The sequence below is a fragment of the Trachinotus anak genome, unplaced genomic scaffold, assembly GCF_046630095.1.
Source record: "Trachinotus anak isolate AG129_WGS33_773 ecotype Australia unplaced genomic scaffold, CSIRO_AGI_Tana_v1 ptg000012l, whole genome shotgun sequence".
Classification (NCBI taxonomy): Eukaryota; Metazoa; Chordata; class Actinopteri; order Carangiformes; family Carangidae; genus Trachinotus; species Trachinotus anak.
The window spans coordinates 9,252,456-9,270,650 of record NW_027273863.1 but is presented as its reverse complement, the minus strand read 5'-3'; the positions used below and the strand labels follow the sequence as shown (position 1 = coordinate 9,270,650).

The 18,195-nt window shown below is 37.5% G+C and overlaps 1 protein-coding gene across 2 annotated transcripts; it reads left to right on the top strand.

Moving 5' to 3' along the window:
- The first annotated feature begins 534 nt into the window (after positions 1–534).
- On the top strand, positions 535–6,375 carry cldn1 (claudin 1). Of its 2 annotated transcripts, none has more exons than XM_071491528.1 (6): positions 535–1,061; positions 3,311–3,397; positions 3,541–3,763; positions 4,653–4,817; positions 4,980–5,064; positions 5,672–6,375. In XM_071491528.1, exons 1-6 carry the CDS (start codon positions 948–950, stop codon positions 5,832–5,834), a joined length of 837 nt encoding a protein of 278 aa, XP_071347629.1. In that variant the 5' UTR covers positions 535–947; the 3' UTR covers positions 5,835–6,375. The 2 variants fall into 2 exon arrangements, with proteins under 2 accessions (XP_071347629.1, XP_071347630.1); XM_071491529.1 differs by having other exon boundaries at positions 3,253–3,397.
- Positions 6,376–18,195: the final 11,820 nt, after the last annotated feature.

Below are 18,195 nucleotides of genomic sequence, written 5' to 3'. Positions count from 1 at the left end.
GTATTCAGGGGCAGTGGGGTGATCAGAGGAGGACTGGTTGGTCTCGATCAGTTTCTGAAAGCCCTACATGACAGAGTGGATGGCTTTACTCAAAAGCTGAAATCAAATAGATTTTTTGTTACGTTATACTTCTACTTCACCAGATTTCACAAGATATTATACTTTTACTGCACTAGATTTGTACGACAACTATGTTGACACCTTCTTTTGCAGATCATGTTTTTACCTACAAAAGCTGCCCTTTTTAAGTGGTGTAAATCTAAATGTCTCAATGAGCAAAATATTCTATTTTTATTTTCTACTTTCTAATATTCTATTTTATTGACGTTGTTGTAGTTTTTACAACCTGCAAAAGACATAACCTGTAAACGGACATATTGATATAAACATTCATACTCTGACTGAAGACGCTCAAACACTGCCAGTGTTGGCTACTACAGAAAGAGGAGAACCAGAGGCTACTGGAAACACACCACAGTCATTAAACACGTTAGCAGATGATTAACATGTTCCTCATGGTTCCTTTTAGCAGTGACAGGATCTTTAAATGTACTGGATTGAACTTTGAACTATAGAAGGACAGGGTTCATCCACCCCTCTTATCATTCAGCAGCCGTCATGTGTACTAGCTATCAGCTGCTTAGTTAGAGGTTTGTTTACAGTGCTGACTCGTAGTTTGAACAAACAACAATTGCAGGAGGACAAAATTTAATGAACAGGTAGAATTACTGATCGATGTTCTCGGTCATTGTCTCATTGCTGCATTGAGGATGCTCATTTTTCAAAATATGCTCCTTAATGTGTCCGTCATCGTCCTGAAATTGCACCTTCACTGTCAGTGGAGAACATTTATCCACTTTACATTTGATGATCATGGTGTCACTGGAGGATTGTAGGCTACAGCTGCTGGGAACTGGCATCTCGTCTTTAGACACCTGACACACCAGATGCTCCTTGGCGATGGAGACGACTGTTCGTTTTCTCAGGAAGTCCGGGCTCTCGCAGACCATCCTGTCCAGCACCTCTATGTCCAGGCTGTTTCTCAGCACCCAGTCATGAAGGTACCACATGTGGCAGTCACATTTCCAGGGGTTTCCGTGCAGCCTCACTGTGTGCTGGATGGCGAAAGTGTCTAAAAGGCCCAGTGGGAGAGTTTCCAGCTGGTTGTCAGACAGGTAGAGCTGCTGAATGAGCAACTGGTTCTCAAACAGTTTGGGCTCCACCTTGCTCAGATTGTTCTTGTGGAGGTGGATCGCATTGATACTAAGTAGATCACTGAAGATTCTTTCAGGAAGAAATGTGAGCTGGTTTTCAGAGAGATCCAGATACTCCAGCAGTGTAACATTTCTAAAAATGTCTTCAGGGAGGTTGGAGAGCTGGTTAGAGGACAAGATAAGGTCAGAAAGAGATGTGAAACAGCTAAGCGAGGACAGCTCAGTCAGTCTGTTGCCTTTAAGGTTCAGCTCCTTCAAATTTGAGTCCTTGAATCCAAAGACTTTATCGCTGAAGGCTGTAAGAAGGTTTCCACGGAGGTTCAGCACCTTTAGCTTGGTTAACACAGAGAAGACGCCCTCAGTGAGCTCTGATATCTGATTCCCCTCCAGGTGAAGCTCCGTCAGCTGAGAAATATTGTGGAATATGTCAGAAGTAAGATTACTAATGAGGTTGTTGTTAATTTTCAAGACCTCCAGGCTGGCCAGACCAGCAAATGTCTCTCTTCTCACTTCTTCAAGCTTATTCTGGGACAAATCCAGGACATGAAGGTTTTGGAGGTTGAGGAAAAGAAATGGAGGCAGATCTAATAAGAAGTTTCCCTTCATCTGCAGAGTTTCTAGTTGTTTGAGGGAGTCAAACATGCCGGGAAGCATCGCCCTGAATCTGTTGAAGTTGAGCTGCAGTTTAGTCAAGTTTCTCTGCTTTGAAAAAGTCCCCAGAAACAAATGGTCCAGCGAGGGGTTACCACTAATCTCCAGCTCCTGCAGCTCAGTCTGATGCTCAAAAGCCTGAGAGTGAATACTTCGCAGTGCATTATTCAGGAAGACAATCTTGGTGAGTTGGGGGCTCTCCTCTAAAGTGTGAGGGAACAGGTACGCCACAGATGATGTCATTACAATTAAGTCCTTGACCTGCTTGGACATGTTACGGGGCAAAGATGTCATCCGTTCATCTGCACACAGAACTTGGACCGGAGTGAAACACTGGCACTTGTAAGGACAAGAAGTTTCTGACTCTGTGTTGCTTTCGTGACAGAGAAGCAGCAGCAGGAACAGAGTCAGGCCCAATTTTTTGTCCATTTTCCACTGTCAAAACATGTAGAAAGCTTGTATGAATGAACAGGGAACTGAGGCTGATATTGTTTTTATACAAAAACAAAAAAGGATACAGTATGCTCATGATTCTTTTGTATAAGCTGGCAATTATCCACAGAAATAAGAATGAGTAGTGTTGATTTAAAGGAGCAACGTCCCATCCAAATGAATGAAATTCAACATACCTCTGTGTTTCAGGGATCACGCAGCATTGAATCAAATTCCCTTGTGGATCTACAAGCCAGCTCACACAAAGTGCAAATGACAACAAGTCTGAATTAGGCAAGACAAAACCTTTGGTCAGTGGCCAGCTCCTGTCGTGGTTTCATCTGCACACAACAAGAAAAGAGGACGATCCTGTAATTCAGTGAATCAGACGAATTACAGGATTATATGCTCTGTAGCCTCACAGAGCAGCAGATTTTTTATTTGCTACTGTAATATACAACATGTGGAAGAAAGCAGAGGATTTTTGTCTTTTTTATGTTAGTTTCAGCAACAGTCTGTCAGTGTTGAGTCACTGTTTACCAAAACAAAACAAATAGATCTGAGAGGAAATGTGCTTTAATGGGAACAGTAGATTACTCTGTCAATCTACAACTGCTGCTGATGATTTTATATACTGCATTTATTTAACCTGGATGTCTTTTCAGATACATGATCTCTTTTACAATAAAGACCTAATCACAACAGCACAGAGTCACATAAAAAATAATCCACACATTCATATACAGCATAACACCTGACTAATGAGGCATGAAGGAGAGAGCTTGACTTTTTTCATTATTACATAAATGCAGTGTTTGAATGCCCGAGTGAGGGCAGTGTCAAAAAATGAAGTTTATCTTTTAAATTATTCCATGCCCACAGTGTATAGATCTTTCATTATATAATAATAGATGTGTTGTTCTGCTGTACAGTATGTGAGTTACTCTGTGTGTAGCTTTGCATTTTCAGTGGCCGTTGGGTGGAAGTTCAGGAGTCATTTTCACTCCCTGCAGGAGAACGTTGTCTCCACTAGGTGTCGTCCTGCTCCTCATAACCTCAGTCAGAGGTGCTGGCATTCCTGGATCCTCCCTGTCCTCCAGGTAATTACCTGAAGATGCACAGTCCCATTGTTTGGGGCCAGATCCACCACACCAAACCACCTGGCACTACCTTAAGAAAGTTTTGTATTTTTACCTTTTTTATTTCTTGTTCTTGGATTCTTTACTATCTCTGATTTTAAAAGATGGCCAATGCAGGAATACAGCTTCTTGGTTTCACACTGGCCTTCTTGGGCTTTGTTGGCTCGATAGCATCCACAGTCATGGTGGAGTGGAAAGCTTCGTCCTACGCAGGAGACAACATCATCACAGCTCAGGCGATGTATGAGGGACTGTGGAAGACTTGTGCATCACAGAGCACGGGTCAAATTCAGTGTAAAGTCTACGACTCACTTCTCCAGCTACCAGGTAACATTGTCTGACATCTCATGTTTTCATTGCATCGTGTATAAGATTCCTTTATCAACTATTAAACATATCATGTCATCTTAGGCAGAGCATACTGAGCCCACAAATCAGTTTCTTCTTCTACAAATATACAGGTGTGGGAAAAAATGGGTCATGGGACCATAAACAACAATTATTTAAACAATGTTTTTTTTTTCAGTAGTAACTCTATGGTTGAATCATGACATGTTTGAAGTAGTTCAAGAATTGTCTGGTTGTAAACTGTAAAACAGGAATGTGTGGAAACCCCTGGTCATTCAAACCTTCCCAGAAGAGTAGAGAGTGGCCTTTTCTTGAAGACCTCTTACATGCAGAGACATGTCAGTCAAATACCAGCAGCTGACAGAGCAAAAGGAAATCCATTCAAAAGGATTAGAGGTTATTCATGGTGATCAATTTCAATGGAAATGTATACATGTAAACTGATTTTTAACCTTTCGTAAAAGAAAAAAGACAAAACAAAAAACATAAATGATACCAACTTCATCGAATCATTCTTGCTTCACCACAACTTATGTGACTCATGTTGTCAGCACTCCCGCCTGTTTTGTACCTGTTGAAAACAAGAGGAGGTACCATGACATTCAATAAAAACATACTTACCTAAAAAGACTATATGCTGAGGACTGTTTGTGTGATGCCACTGGATATTTTTATGCTTATGTTTTATCTGTACTTTCTTATCAGATAGACATACGGGGGAGTTTAATCACTGCCTGTTAGAAAGTATAAAGAAAGAAAGACTAGAGTCGATCCAAAAAGTCCTGATGAGATTTGACTGTATGTCAACAGGAAGTAATAAAATCTGCAAAAAAAATCTGCTGATCCTGTGCTACCACTTTGTCTCCAGGGATCGTACAGGGCACACGAGGGCTGATGTTGTCCTCCATCTTGCTGGGATTTATTTCCATCTTGGTGGAGGTGGTGGGCATGAAGTGCACCACCTGCATGGCAGACCAACCAGAGCAGAAGAACAAAGTGGCACTGGCTGGAGGGGTTATCTTCATTATTGCTGGTTAGAGTTCATTCAGTTCCTTTGCAGCAACTCTTGGTTGCAACAGGCCTTGGCTTGCAGTAAATGTGTGGGTTTCTGTTTTTATTAAGATGAAACAACAGATGATTCACTCTCTTACCCTTTTACACTGCAACACTTAAAGAGGTTTCGTTGGTTTTCCAGGTCTGCTTGCTCTGGTGGGAACATCCTGGTATGGCCACAGAATAGCACAGGACTTCTACAACCCATTCACTCCCACTAATTCAAGGTGAGTTAAGTAAATGATCAGGTATGGCTGAAGGCGTGTGTCATGATGCAGAGACGGACACTAAGCAAACACTATCTTCTATTCTGCTGTTGTTCTTCCACCAGTCCAAGTAATTTAGTTTATCATTCAGAACACACTTAGAAAAACACTGTAAATATGACCTGCAGCTGCTTAGCTTAGCATAAAGACCGGAAGTCTCTACATCAAGAAAAACCACAACTTGTCATGTTTGCATTTTATGTTTTAGGGCAGAGCCAGGCTAGCCGTTTCCAGTCTTTGTGCTAAGCTAAGCTTACCAGTTGCTGGTTGTAACTTCACATTTAGTGTGTAGACATGAGATAGGTATCAGTATTTTCATCTAACTCACCACAGTAAAAGCAAATAAGCATATTTCTCATAGTTTCAAAATAGTTCTTTGATTTTCAAGCATATTCTTTTATGTTTATGTTGTGAACTTTACAATAATGACTTTGAAAGGTACTGTTGTGAATCAGACTTAATTGAATATGATGTCATCAGTTTGTGTCTATGCTGGTAAATCTGGAAAAACAAACAAACAAAAAAAAACCCCTCAGTGTAATCAGTGTAATCTGTGTATGATTCACAGGTTTGAATTTGGAAGTGCCCTGTATGTTGGATGGGGAGCTGCATGTCTCATTATTATAGGAGGGGGCTTCCTCTGCTGCAACTGCCCCAGCAAGGGCTCAGGGAAATCTCCACGCTACCCACCCTCTCACGCTTCAGGCCACACAGGCAGGGACTACGTCTAGGAGGACAATCTCTCCATCCAGCTCCTGCTCACCAGAACTGGGCATTGTTCACATTTGTTCAATATTTCGCAGCATGTATTTTTGCAGGTATTGTAACTGACATATGTTAATAGTTGTTGGGAAATAAGTTCTATGGAAGTCCATATGAGAGCCTGCACATAGCAAAAACAAATGAAACAGAAAAATTAAAGATCACACCAACAGTAAATTATGATTAGTAAATGTTACTTGAATCTGGAGGTGATAAATGACAGTTATGACTCATTTAAGTACAACATGTATTATTTGAAGTATTTCAATTCATTCATTAAGTAAGTTTGAAGTTCATTTGAAGTATTTTAAACTGGATTTTTTTTTTTTTCAAAGATTCAAAAATTATTTTTGGCCAGAAAAGTTTCAAGACATCTCAGGAGTCTTTTTTCCCTTTACAACTAATACCATGTTAGTTTTATTTTTGTTACTTTGCTTATTTTGGAATATTGTCATTATGCTTTCATCACATGTAAAATAAAATCCTTGTTACTTTCCTATGATAACATGGTTTTATAGTGTATAACAAGAAGTTATAAAGAGTTAAAGAGCTACAGTGGAGACTCTTTGAAAAAGGTGCTTCTGTGAATATGTTTAGATTGTTTGCAATAAACAAAAAAAAACAACCCATGAAATATTTGAAAAGCAAATCAAGGCAAAGGCATGGCTTGTATGAGACTTGAGTTTAGATAAGAGTTGGCCTTTGTGTTTGTAAGTGTGGACAAGCAAATGCATGCATAGGCGGGAAGAAGAAAGGGCAATCATCATCATCTAATGAAGGAGAGGATCTGTGAATAAACTTTTTCTATATACATTTATTAGCACTTAAGTGAGACTGACAAAAACCATTACAAAAATGTAAACCATTGAAAACTCATAGCAAACAGGATTTGGATGTCTGGTTTAAAGGTCTCTTGAGAATTCAACATTTCTTCAAAAGGTAATTTAGGACTTGAGAGTGAGAATTTTTAGGATGCAAATGGAGCAAAGATGGAACAATCACTTTCAAGAGTTGCCTGATTTTTGAAAAGCATAAAAATGTTATCTTGCAATAATCCATGAAAAGACAGAGTCGCTGTTCACTGTCAAACATGTCACTTCTACAGAAATGTGTGGCCTCAGGGAAGAAAAACTCTAAGCAGGGGAGCGGCTCCTGATAGGCATACCTCAGACCTCCTGTCCCAACATGTCTGCGCACAGACAAAGTGTTATCACCAGAGTATGTGACAAACAGCTCTCAAGGAATTTATACATTTGAACATACTGAGTGCTTCTTTATATGGAAGAATTACAGAGAATTTTAAATCTCCCATTCCACCAGCACATGCACACACACAACATCATTTTATGTAGGTTTTATCCACAGTATTAATACACAGCTGTCTCCACCCCCAGCAAGCAATGTGCAGTGATTTCCTGCAGAGAGCTCCACCTTCTGGTAAAACATGAGTGTGCTGCTCAAACACCAGGGAGCTGTAAAGAGCTGTACATGTCAGAAAAACTGTCAGTAAAAGAAAATGAAAAAACAAACAAACAAACAAACAAACAAACAAAAAAAAAACACAAAGGCATAAACACAAAATACACAAAGATCATATGCCTTTATTCATAAAGAACTGCGTATTATGAAGATACCACCTACTTATTTGACATCTTTGCAGTCCATCAATAAATAATTCTGATTAAAAAATAAAAACATATGGTTTGTACAACAGCAGATCGAACCAGTGTTTTCCAGCCCGCACCCAGAGGTCACTGTGTGGTTTCCTCTCCACAGACAACAGGTTAATGATAAAAGCTCATGCTGGAGCAAACAGAGAGAAGATGAGTGAATGATTCAAAGGGAAAACAGGAGCATTTCTCAAAGACATATTCAGTCTAGACTTGAAGACTTGATGTTAGGCCCCAAAACTACAACAGGGTAATTTTGGGGCCTAACATGAATCACACAATTGTGGCTTGTTGAAATGCTTTTCAGTTCAGCTGTCTCCACATTATTTTCTCCTCTGACATACATTCACTGTATGTTTGACATTTAAGTTCAGTTCATGAGTATGAATGAATCATCAATGTCTTCAAGACCAACTTCCTGAATTGGGGAGAAAAATACAAGAAGAGAAAGTGCACTGAAAGTTCAGGTCTGTGGTTGTCGTGTGATGATGGGAAGATGCTCATCTACCCTCCCCTCTTACTTCCAGGAACTAATCTGGACTCATATAACTGTCAATGACGCTACTTTGTCATGCATACCAAAAGTACAGCTAAGGACATACTGGTGGGGCAGATGAATAAAAGAGTCACAAAGGGCAAAATTTGAATGAACTAAAAAGCAATGAAAGTTGAGAAATAATATAAAAGTATGACTCAAAGTACACTATGGTAAAATGTAAATATGTATTTCTTGTATACATTTCAGAAAATTACAAGATGAGAGAATAAAGTATCTACAATAAACTTCAGGCCAAAATACTAAATAAGCATTTGTGAAAATATCCTGCAGAGCAAGCAAATGTGAGAAGTGATAGTATTTGCCCACTAGAGGACAGCAGAGGCTAAGTGTTTAAATCACTTTGAAACTCTTTACCTCCCAATGAAAGAAAGAAAACCAGTAAAATATGTTTTTGAGGTTATATCGACACTGAGAGATATAACTTTTAAAAGTCTTTTATATCATCATAATTATTATTATTATTATTTACATCATCAATTACAGCTTTTGGACAAAAGTGAAATCACTGGAGATGACATGTTCCTTCTTTACCAATATGCAAATGTAATATGAACTTAAAGTACATTGGATTTTCACATATGGAGTTTATGTACCTATAAAGTAAAAACATATATGTAAAATTTATATGAAAACCTATTAGAAATTTGAACAGTTTCATATATTGATATATATGCTGATATCATATATGTAAATACAAAAGATAGATATGTAAGTTAAAAAAAAAAAAAAAAAGCATATATGATTTTCATATGTATGTCGCTTTAATAAACTTGTACATATAAATTAAATATATATTGCTAACAAATAAGATTGCACCATGTTATACCTTATAAAATTTCACCATATAGATATTTCTAATATATGTACCTATACAAATCTTTATGTTATAAACCTATATCTTCACATATCCAGATGATGTATATATGTGATGATGATACATCCCCTTATTAGTGACATATATGGCAACATCACTCTTGGTATTTATGTCATGTTGCATTTCTCTATTGGAATGAGCACTTAAGTGTATTTTGACTCAACCCAACGGTCCCGCTGCTTTTAAAGGGGAAATCCATTCATTTTATAGAATGAGATCAGAGTTTTGTGAAGTCTGAAAAAACTAACCCAGATGAAGTCATGAGGGTTACATTAGCTTAAATCTACACCAGAAATTTTCAAAGTGTTACAAACTGGGTCTGTGGAGTTTTATAAGATGTGGGCATTAACCAGGCAGTAAGGATCTGATGAATGATGATGTCAAGTTACGTTATGAGAAGTGCAGGATCTAGTATTTTTGGAGGAACTGAAAGTCAGGATTTTCAGGAGTTTCACTGCGTAGATTTTGACCATTCTTTTTTTGTCTCTTGTAAGTTCTTACAACTTATGGAAGTGCTACACTCAGTAACTCAAGTGCCACTGCAATTGTGTAATAATTTGCCACCGAAAATAGTTCCCGACAAAGGCACTATTGACTAGTGTGAGTAATGTTTGCCAAACATTACAGGGCCCAGCTTAGCCTCTTTTAAGAAACTACAGTTTAAATGTGTGACTAATTTTTAAAGAGTTATGTCTTCAGCAGGAACCAATGGAGTTTGAGCTGAGTGCCACAAGAAAAGTACTGAGACACAATATTTGTTGGTTTTAATCTTTTCATTTTGTTTTGTTGACAGTAACAAAACTATATAAAATGGCACAAGCTTTATTCTTATTGTCCAGCAGAAATAAAATCTCATGGAGAATTTATCAATTAATTTGACAGAAATAGTTTATTCACAACCAATAATTAAAAACATTAATTAGCAACAACTGGATAATAGATGATGCAGACAATGACATCACAAAGACAATAGACAGTGTCAAACTGAAACATGGATTAAAGAGAAGAATCACTGAAAACGCACTAAAACAGACCAAAAGAAACAAAGTCAAGAGGATAAACACAGGAAATAGTATCTCTAGGGTGTCATAATTTCATTTTCAAGTATAAAACCTTTGTTGTACGCACTAGACTGACTTCTTGCTCCACTTAAGACTGTGAAAAATGAAAAAAAAAAACAGAGAGGAGAAAGTCAGAGCATCTTAAATGTAAATGTTTAGGATTCTTGGGTGAGTAGGCCAAATAGGTCAAAGGAGCTGACGTGTGCAAACAATAAATAGCAGTGACCTACATGTACACAGATTTGACCTCTGACCTTCTGCACAGCTTATCCTCCAACAGCTCTAAGAAGCTCCTCAAATGAATATAAGCTAATTGCCCAATTAGTACTTCCCCAAAGCACAACAGCTCCTTGCAGAATACACTGAAGGCATGTGTGTATGACAGTACTCAGCACCAATGTTATTTTATTATATATTATCACATTTGGTCAAATAACACATAAATTATGAAGATATGAGACAATAAAACCCATTTAGGATGACATTTTTTATGATCTTTGGAAAACAGCTAGGTGTTTAGACTGATGAAGTGCATCGACAGAGCAGCACTCAACTCGAGGGCTTCCCTGCTCTTCAGACCAGTATTGGATCTGGAGTGGATCCAAACACCATCACACTGTTGTAATCAGCAGAGTGCAGCTGCCAGACATCACAGAAAAATCAATGAGCGGCTACAGAATCGAACAGAAAACTCAGCCACTGCTAAAATCATCTCTGGCCTGCAGTTGTGTTTGTGGGCTCCTGAGTATTATAAAACATGAAAGGATAAGGTGAAGTACTTCTCTCAAGATAGTGTACCAGCTACAGTCAGTGTTAAGAACAGATTTATTTAGATTAGCTTTCTTTCACTTATTGTACCACCTGGTTGTGTATTTTCTGGCGGGATATCTGTGATACACTGACTCTCACATTTGACTAGATATTTTACTACCACTGATAGCATGGACTGAAATAACTTTAAGTGTTGCTATAAAGCCAGATGGAGCTAGATAATACAGTTCTTAGAAATCAACAGCTTGGTCCTTCCTGAAATGATCACATAATGAAAGGGATTTAATGACTTCTCGAAGATTGTATTGGTTTGTAACCTATATAACTTTACCCAGGACCTAGGTGTTTTGATCCAGTGATACTGTGGTACTAATATTTAAATAACACCAACATTAGGTCACAACAACCAATGGGCATTCGGTAAAGTTAACCCAGGGTTCTGTTAATGTTATGTTGACATCTCACTGAGTCTGTTTTTAACCCAGTGCTTTATACAGAGATGTAATATATAACATAATTGTACCTATATCAAGAACAATGTTGCCCTATACGTCACCTATTAGGGGATGTATTTCTGTCACATACGTACGTCTTCTGGGTATATGAATATATACATTTATAATATATATAAAATACCCATAGTAAAATGAGTATATGTATGTATATTAAAAATATCTAGAATGAATTTTTATATGATATAACATATTGCGAGCATATATGTTGGCAACATATATTTAATTTATATATGTACATCTATTAAACAAATACATGTATGAAAATTCTATATGCTAATTCATTTTTTCCATATATGTTTGACATATATTTCACATATGGAAATTCAATATATGTATCTGTGTGTGATTAGTGTGTAGAAATGTTACTGAGCTGTAATAACTACTTCCTAACTTTAAAACGTCCTTAAATATTATAGATATTAACATTTTTTTAAATGTGCCTCTAACACTCCCTGTCTATATAATTGACTAATATAAGTGACCGCCATCCTTTCTCTGGAAAGATAATGACATAGCCATCTTAATATATTCATTAATACATTATAAATGTTATAATGTTTTCTTTTTCTTCTATTAAATTAACCAACAAATATGGTGTAGTTAAAATTTGCTTGATTGGTCTGTACAATGAATGTGTTTACTTTTGATACTTTAAGCACATTTTGCCAATGACACACACATTCATACATTTACTTTTAAATTCAGGACTTTAGTGGAGAATTTCAAGTAAGAGATATGAATACTTCTGCCACCTCTGCTCATTAGACTAAGGGTTTCTTTGTTGTATAAAAGCAGAGGTGCCCTCTCACCTGATTTTAGCATAATCCTCCTGTAGAAGCTTTACAAGCAGATCAAAATAACCTGATCTGTTAATCCACTCTGCTCCCAGGAGCTGGGACACGACACAAAGAGTCTGCCAGTAACCCAGATATTGATGTGACAGGCTGGGACCATTGTATCTTATCATAATTTTAGAAAACTCAGTGTTATGTTTGAATGTTTTTATCTGATGTAATGTTGAGCACAGTTTATTGCACTGAGCATTCATTTGAGTAGTTTGTACATGATTTTGCTTAAGGTTATTATGATACATATTGTAAAAAAAAAAAAAAATCAATAATGATCATGATTTCAGCTGCAATACCCAACTCTTTGGGTCGCTTTGGGTCCTGTCGCTGCCGTAATAATTATGCCATATGTACCTGATATAATCCACCTCAGACATTCCCCCTGCTGGAGACAGAGTCACATGAGTCATGGTATGGATTGGCGTTAAGCTGCCTGGGGAGGGAATATAGGACTGCACTGTAAGTGTCTGATAAGTGGTGTCATAGACCACCTCCTCTGTTTAGTGATGGACTCAAAAGACTCACATGATGGCCGGTTGGGTTAGCAACTCATGTGACCTCAACGACTCTCAAGGTGTTAGTGACCCCCCAAGAGGTCCACAAGAACCTCAAGGAAGTTCAGCTGTCTGTGTATAGCTCTTGGTGATCCATGCTATGTAAAGCAAATGTAATATATGTACATATATTGAATTTCCACATATAAAATATGTATACATATAAAATAAAAACACATATGTAAAAATTATATATGAAACCTATAAGAAATTGAAGCAATTTCATATATTGACATATATATCTGAGACCACTTTTCCAGAATGGGAAAATAGATGTTTAAAAAGATGTTTAAATCAAGAAATTAAGAAAAATTTAGATAAGCATTCATATTTTATATATTTTATACACACACACACACACACACACACACACACACACACTGCAACTCTTGGTTTCAACAACCCATTGGCTTGTAGTAAATATGTGGGTTTTTGTTTTTATTAATATACACACACACACACACACACACACACACACACACACACACATATATATAACATTTACACATAGTCTTTCACGTCCTGCACAAACAAGCCCCCTGCCCCACCGACCCGACCAGCAAGTCAACTCTCATTTGACATTTCATTGCTTGATATAAACATTTTGCAAGCTTCCCTCTCCTTGTATTATACGAGTATTTCCAACATCTCTCGGTCTGGCAGACTTTTTGGTGTCTCCAAAATATCCAGAACCACACGGCCAGGACATGGACGTTAAGTGATTTAAACACACAAAGACACTGCCAGGCATCGCTGCACTGGCTCCCTGCCTCCTCCCGTCTGACAGAGAGTGGGAGCCAATTGAATTCAAAACTCATTTCACCTCTGCATTCCAGAGTATTACCACGCCCTACCTTAGCCAATAGGAGAGCTTGTAAAACTCTTAAATTTACTATTTATGCCTGAAAAGAAAAGCCATCACTGGGATTTGACTTTAGCCACAACAATCTTCTGAACACGTCTCTATTTTGTGGTCCTCAAGTGTGATTATTTTTCATTGCTTTGGTTTTGAAACAGAGTTTGGTTCAAATTTCTAAAGCTGTTGACAAAAATAACCCTTTCTCAATAAAAGTAGAAATAAGGATTTACCAAATTTACCAAAGACTAGTCTTGATGAAACAATCAAAAAGTTTGATATATCAGGAATTTTCCTTTGCGCTTTATATAAGTGTGAAACAACAATGAAATGTACCCCAAATAATAAAGTTTTCAAATGTATGAAGAGTAAGGGCCTTCTTACAGTTCTGGTAATTGCTCTGTATCTATCTACCGATCTGAAAATACTTTGTTCTCGCGTTTTATTTTTTTGCTTTTAACTGTTTATTGTAACTCTCTGAGTTAATTTTTAATCCAAACTGTAATACAACCCAGCAGACATGGACAGCTGCGCATCCCTGGTCACCACTTAAACACTTTCATATAGATTGTTGTTGTTTATGAAGTGGCTTTCATCTCATCCCTCCACACGTTGTCCTCAAAGAACCATTGAAATGTTTCTCTCTGAGCTTTACACAAATACTGCAAGCTCTCCACGTGGCGGACACATGGTTCTGATCATGAGACATGGAAAGCCAGAAATAAGTCTCTGTTCCAAACACACACTGGCTTTACAGCTTTCTTGTTCCAAAGAAACAGCTGGCCATGGTCATGCATCAAAACTGTTATTTCTCTCTTGAGTTTTTAACTGTTGCTCTTTTATGGTATTTATGTTGAATTTCAGTTATGTGCTCTGAATATATATTACATGGAATAAATAATGGATCTGCTTAAATGTTCATTAATCAATATGTTTTATGTTCACACCAGATCAAATGACTGTGTAATGTGAAAGGAGTGCTCAATCAATTACTTAAGTTAAAGTTTGAATACCATTCAGAGGTCCTGCATTCAAACTTCTACTTGACTAAAAGTACATAAGTGTTTTCACCAAAATGTGCTTAAAGTCAAAGTGCTAATTTTGCAGATTGCAGTTCCAGAATATTAAATTATGGAGCCCCTGATGTCCTGAAGGTGGATTTCTTAAATTTTATGTGCAAAAGATAATATCTTGTTTTGTTGCAAGAAAAAGGTGCGACTTATTTATCCTTATTAGCATGTGATGTCCTCACAAACACGCCAGCACGCGTTGCACAGCTCCAGCTTCAGCAGGCCTCATTGGCCACACACCTGAAAACACCTGTGTGGGTTTATATGCAAGGTATTTAATCTATAATAAGGCATCATGTTACACAAGTTGAGCCCATATTTATACGTAAAATCAAAGAGACTGTCTGGAGTGGAGTAAAAACTACAATATTTCCCTCTGAAATGTAATGTTATATTCGCATGAAGAAGGTACTGAACTCCAGTAAAGTACAAGTACCTAAAATTTGTACTTAAGCGCAGTATGCCTACTTGAAGAAATGTTTGTATAGTAATTACTGTTTACCACTGTATGCTCTATGGCAGCTTTTAGCTTCTTTCGAGCTCTTTGTTTTGGTGTACCCTCTGGTTCCCTCTGGCTGTGTTCAACAGCCATGTTTCCATCAGAAACAAGCAGCAGTTTTCAGCATACTGATGTTTCCAGAAATGCCACAGGCACTTGGAAGAGACGGAGGCCATTAAAAAACATGAGCAACTGACTGATGACTAAATTGAGGCGACTTTAAGAAAGTTAAAAAACCTTGAAGCTCTTGGTGAAAAGTGCCTGGCAATCATGTGTATTGGAGGAAGCGTGGCTGTCCACACCTTCACCAGGCCAACAGAAGCACTGAGGGGGAATCATACATTTCAAATTAGAGAGAAAAGAGGGAAAAATCCAAAATATTGGTTGCAGTTTTCCAAAACAGGCACATAATTAGATTTCAGTTTTTTTCTTTACAGTCATCTGAAATTGATTCATTCATTCAGTTCATTAATTTGATCCGCAGGACATACCTGACATCAGTAGGGATGGAAATTAACTCAGTATGACAATTAATTATTCTCCTCTCTATGAATAATACCCTTCCTTTCATTCGGAGTATTTTATGGAACCCATGTATAGTAGATGTTTAACTCGATAATGCCAAGAATTTGGTAAATTAGTCGGTAATACTTCATTGTTAATTTGTATTGTGAAATAAAGCACTGGAACTGTGACATATATGTCAGATACCATGGCATTATATTGAAACTGCAATGAAAAAGAAAAATCAGAAAGCCCTATTAACTCATACCAACCATTGAAAACACTGAAAAAAGTAATATATTAGTAATTTAACCACCTTTAGAAAAGAATCAATGATGATTAAATAATAAAAGACCTCACACATTTTCGTAGAAAAATAACAATCTGAGGGTTTTAAAAAGATGTGAGCTGGGGTTGTCTGAGGTGAAAAGACTTTTCACCTCTTTTGCCTCCCACGTGCTGTAAACAAGTTGGGTGCCAAACAACAGAGTGCATGGTGTATCAGGTGATTTGGCCTGACCTAAAGCATTTAATCTTATGTGCAGAGCTCCAGTGTCATATAAGGATGTTACACATCCCTCTACCCTCTGGGCAGTGCTGAGACACCGCGAGGCACCAAAAAGTACAATATTAGTGTTTTATATAACGATCCTGATATAAATGTTTCACAAGATAAATTCTGTCCGCTCAAAGAGTTGGAGATCCAGCACTTTAGTTTTAACAGATATTTTCACAGTTTAACAAGTACTTTTCCTCTGCTTCTTTATTTTACTTTGCTTCTGGCAACTTCTGCTGTCAGCCTGTCGTGAAACATGAGAGAAAAAGATGAGAGTGATATTTCATCATCAGTGGGACTATTACCTAACTTAACCTTGTGCTGTACCTTGACCAGGTTCACTCTAGGTGATGAGATCTGCACGCTGTTATCCAGACACCTCCAGCTGTGGAGCTGTTAGTGGCTCATCCGGAAAATCTCCCTAAAAGTCAGTGGAGGGAAGAAACTAACACATCTGTCCAAGTGCTTAAGTGCAATTCTGAGGCGCATGTACTATTTTCATTTTATACTATTTAATATTGTGCTGCAATGTTGACGAAAATAATGTACTTTTTTACCACACTATATTTATTTGACAGCAGTAGTTATTGGTTCCTTAATAGATTTTGATTTTAGAAGCCAATGTTAAAAGCTATGATGAGCACAAATCAAAAGATGTTATACAGTCAATTAAACCACCCAGCAGTGAATAAAATAGCTAGAATCAGCTCTTCCTCAACCAGCCACAACATTAAAATGCTTCTTGCATTTTAATGCACCAGTAATGATTAGAACTTTTTCATTTTGGCATTTGACATTTCAAGACACTTGCATTTATTGCAGATTATATTGTTAAATGAATAATTTGTTGTAGGTAAAACAGCCTTACATATAGGGGTTACAAAACGAAATAGGACAAAAAAATAAAAAAGAAAAACTGACTTGTGACCTGTCGCATTTTTACAGTTCCCATTGTTTAAGTAAATTGAGTGCAACAAGCTTATCAATCAAAAACAGCAACAGGGAAATTTCTGCACAAGCACTCATAGGTCAAATGGTCATGTTCCCGTCAGTGAGTTATTACAGAGGAGTTGCCTAATACAGATAATATGATTCAGCCTACATTCCTTAGAAAATTAAACAAATTACACAGTATAGGCTATGTAAATGCTACATGGAGCATAAACAAGTGTTTCAATTGATCCTTACAGTGAGTCATGCCAAACTGATGCTTTTGATCACACAGGCTCTAACGGGGCGGCTGCTAATGAAAAAATATAGACAAAACCATCAGTTGCGATTAGTTCTTAAACAGTCACGAGAAGCTAATAGCATCTTGATTCAACAGTGTGTACACAGTGTTCCCATCTGATTTGATCTAATCTTCAATTAACAGGGAACATGTGAGTGTCACACAGAGGACAGAAAGCAGAAAAGTACAGGACGATGACAACAGGAAGCTGTGAGCGCACTGCTGGCCAAAATTAGCCAAAATGTACTTTCTGTGTCTGATGCTTTGATTTGACTCCCTCCACCTCTAGTATCCCCGGGAAGATATTCAGTATTTACTGGCTGTCTCTTTGAGGCGAGCTACACAAGGACTGCAGAAGACGACTTGAAGAAAAAGATCGATGCCATTTATATTTACTTGGTATTGTTTTTATTGAAATTTTCCGACATATGGATTTATTCACTTCACAAATTACATGACATGACACAAATTACAATACACATCAACATGGCTTCCATACAGAGAATATACCATAGACCTAGTGCACAAATAATAGCACACATGCACACACAATAAGAGAGAACAATGGTGCACAAAAAATTAAAGTTAAAGACACTGGACTACAACAAGACTACAAAAATCGAGGTACCATGTCCATCTTGTCAGGATTCTACCATCTAAAGAAAGAGGGAGTTAGAACCATGATTCAGATCCTGTTTAGCCGACTGTTTTTAGACTGCATTTAATAAATCTTTAAATTTACATGTTAATAAGACCCCAGGC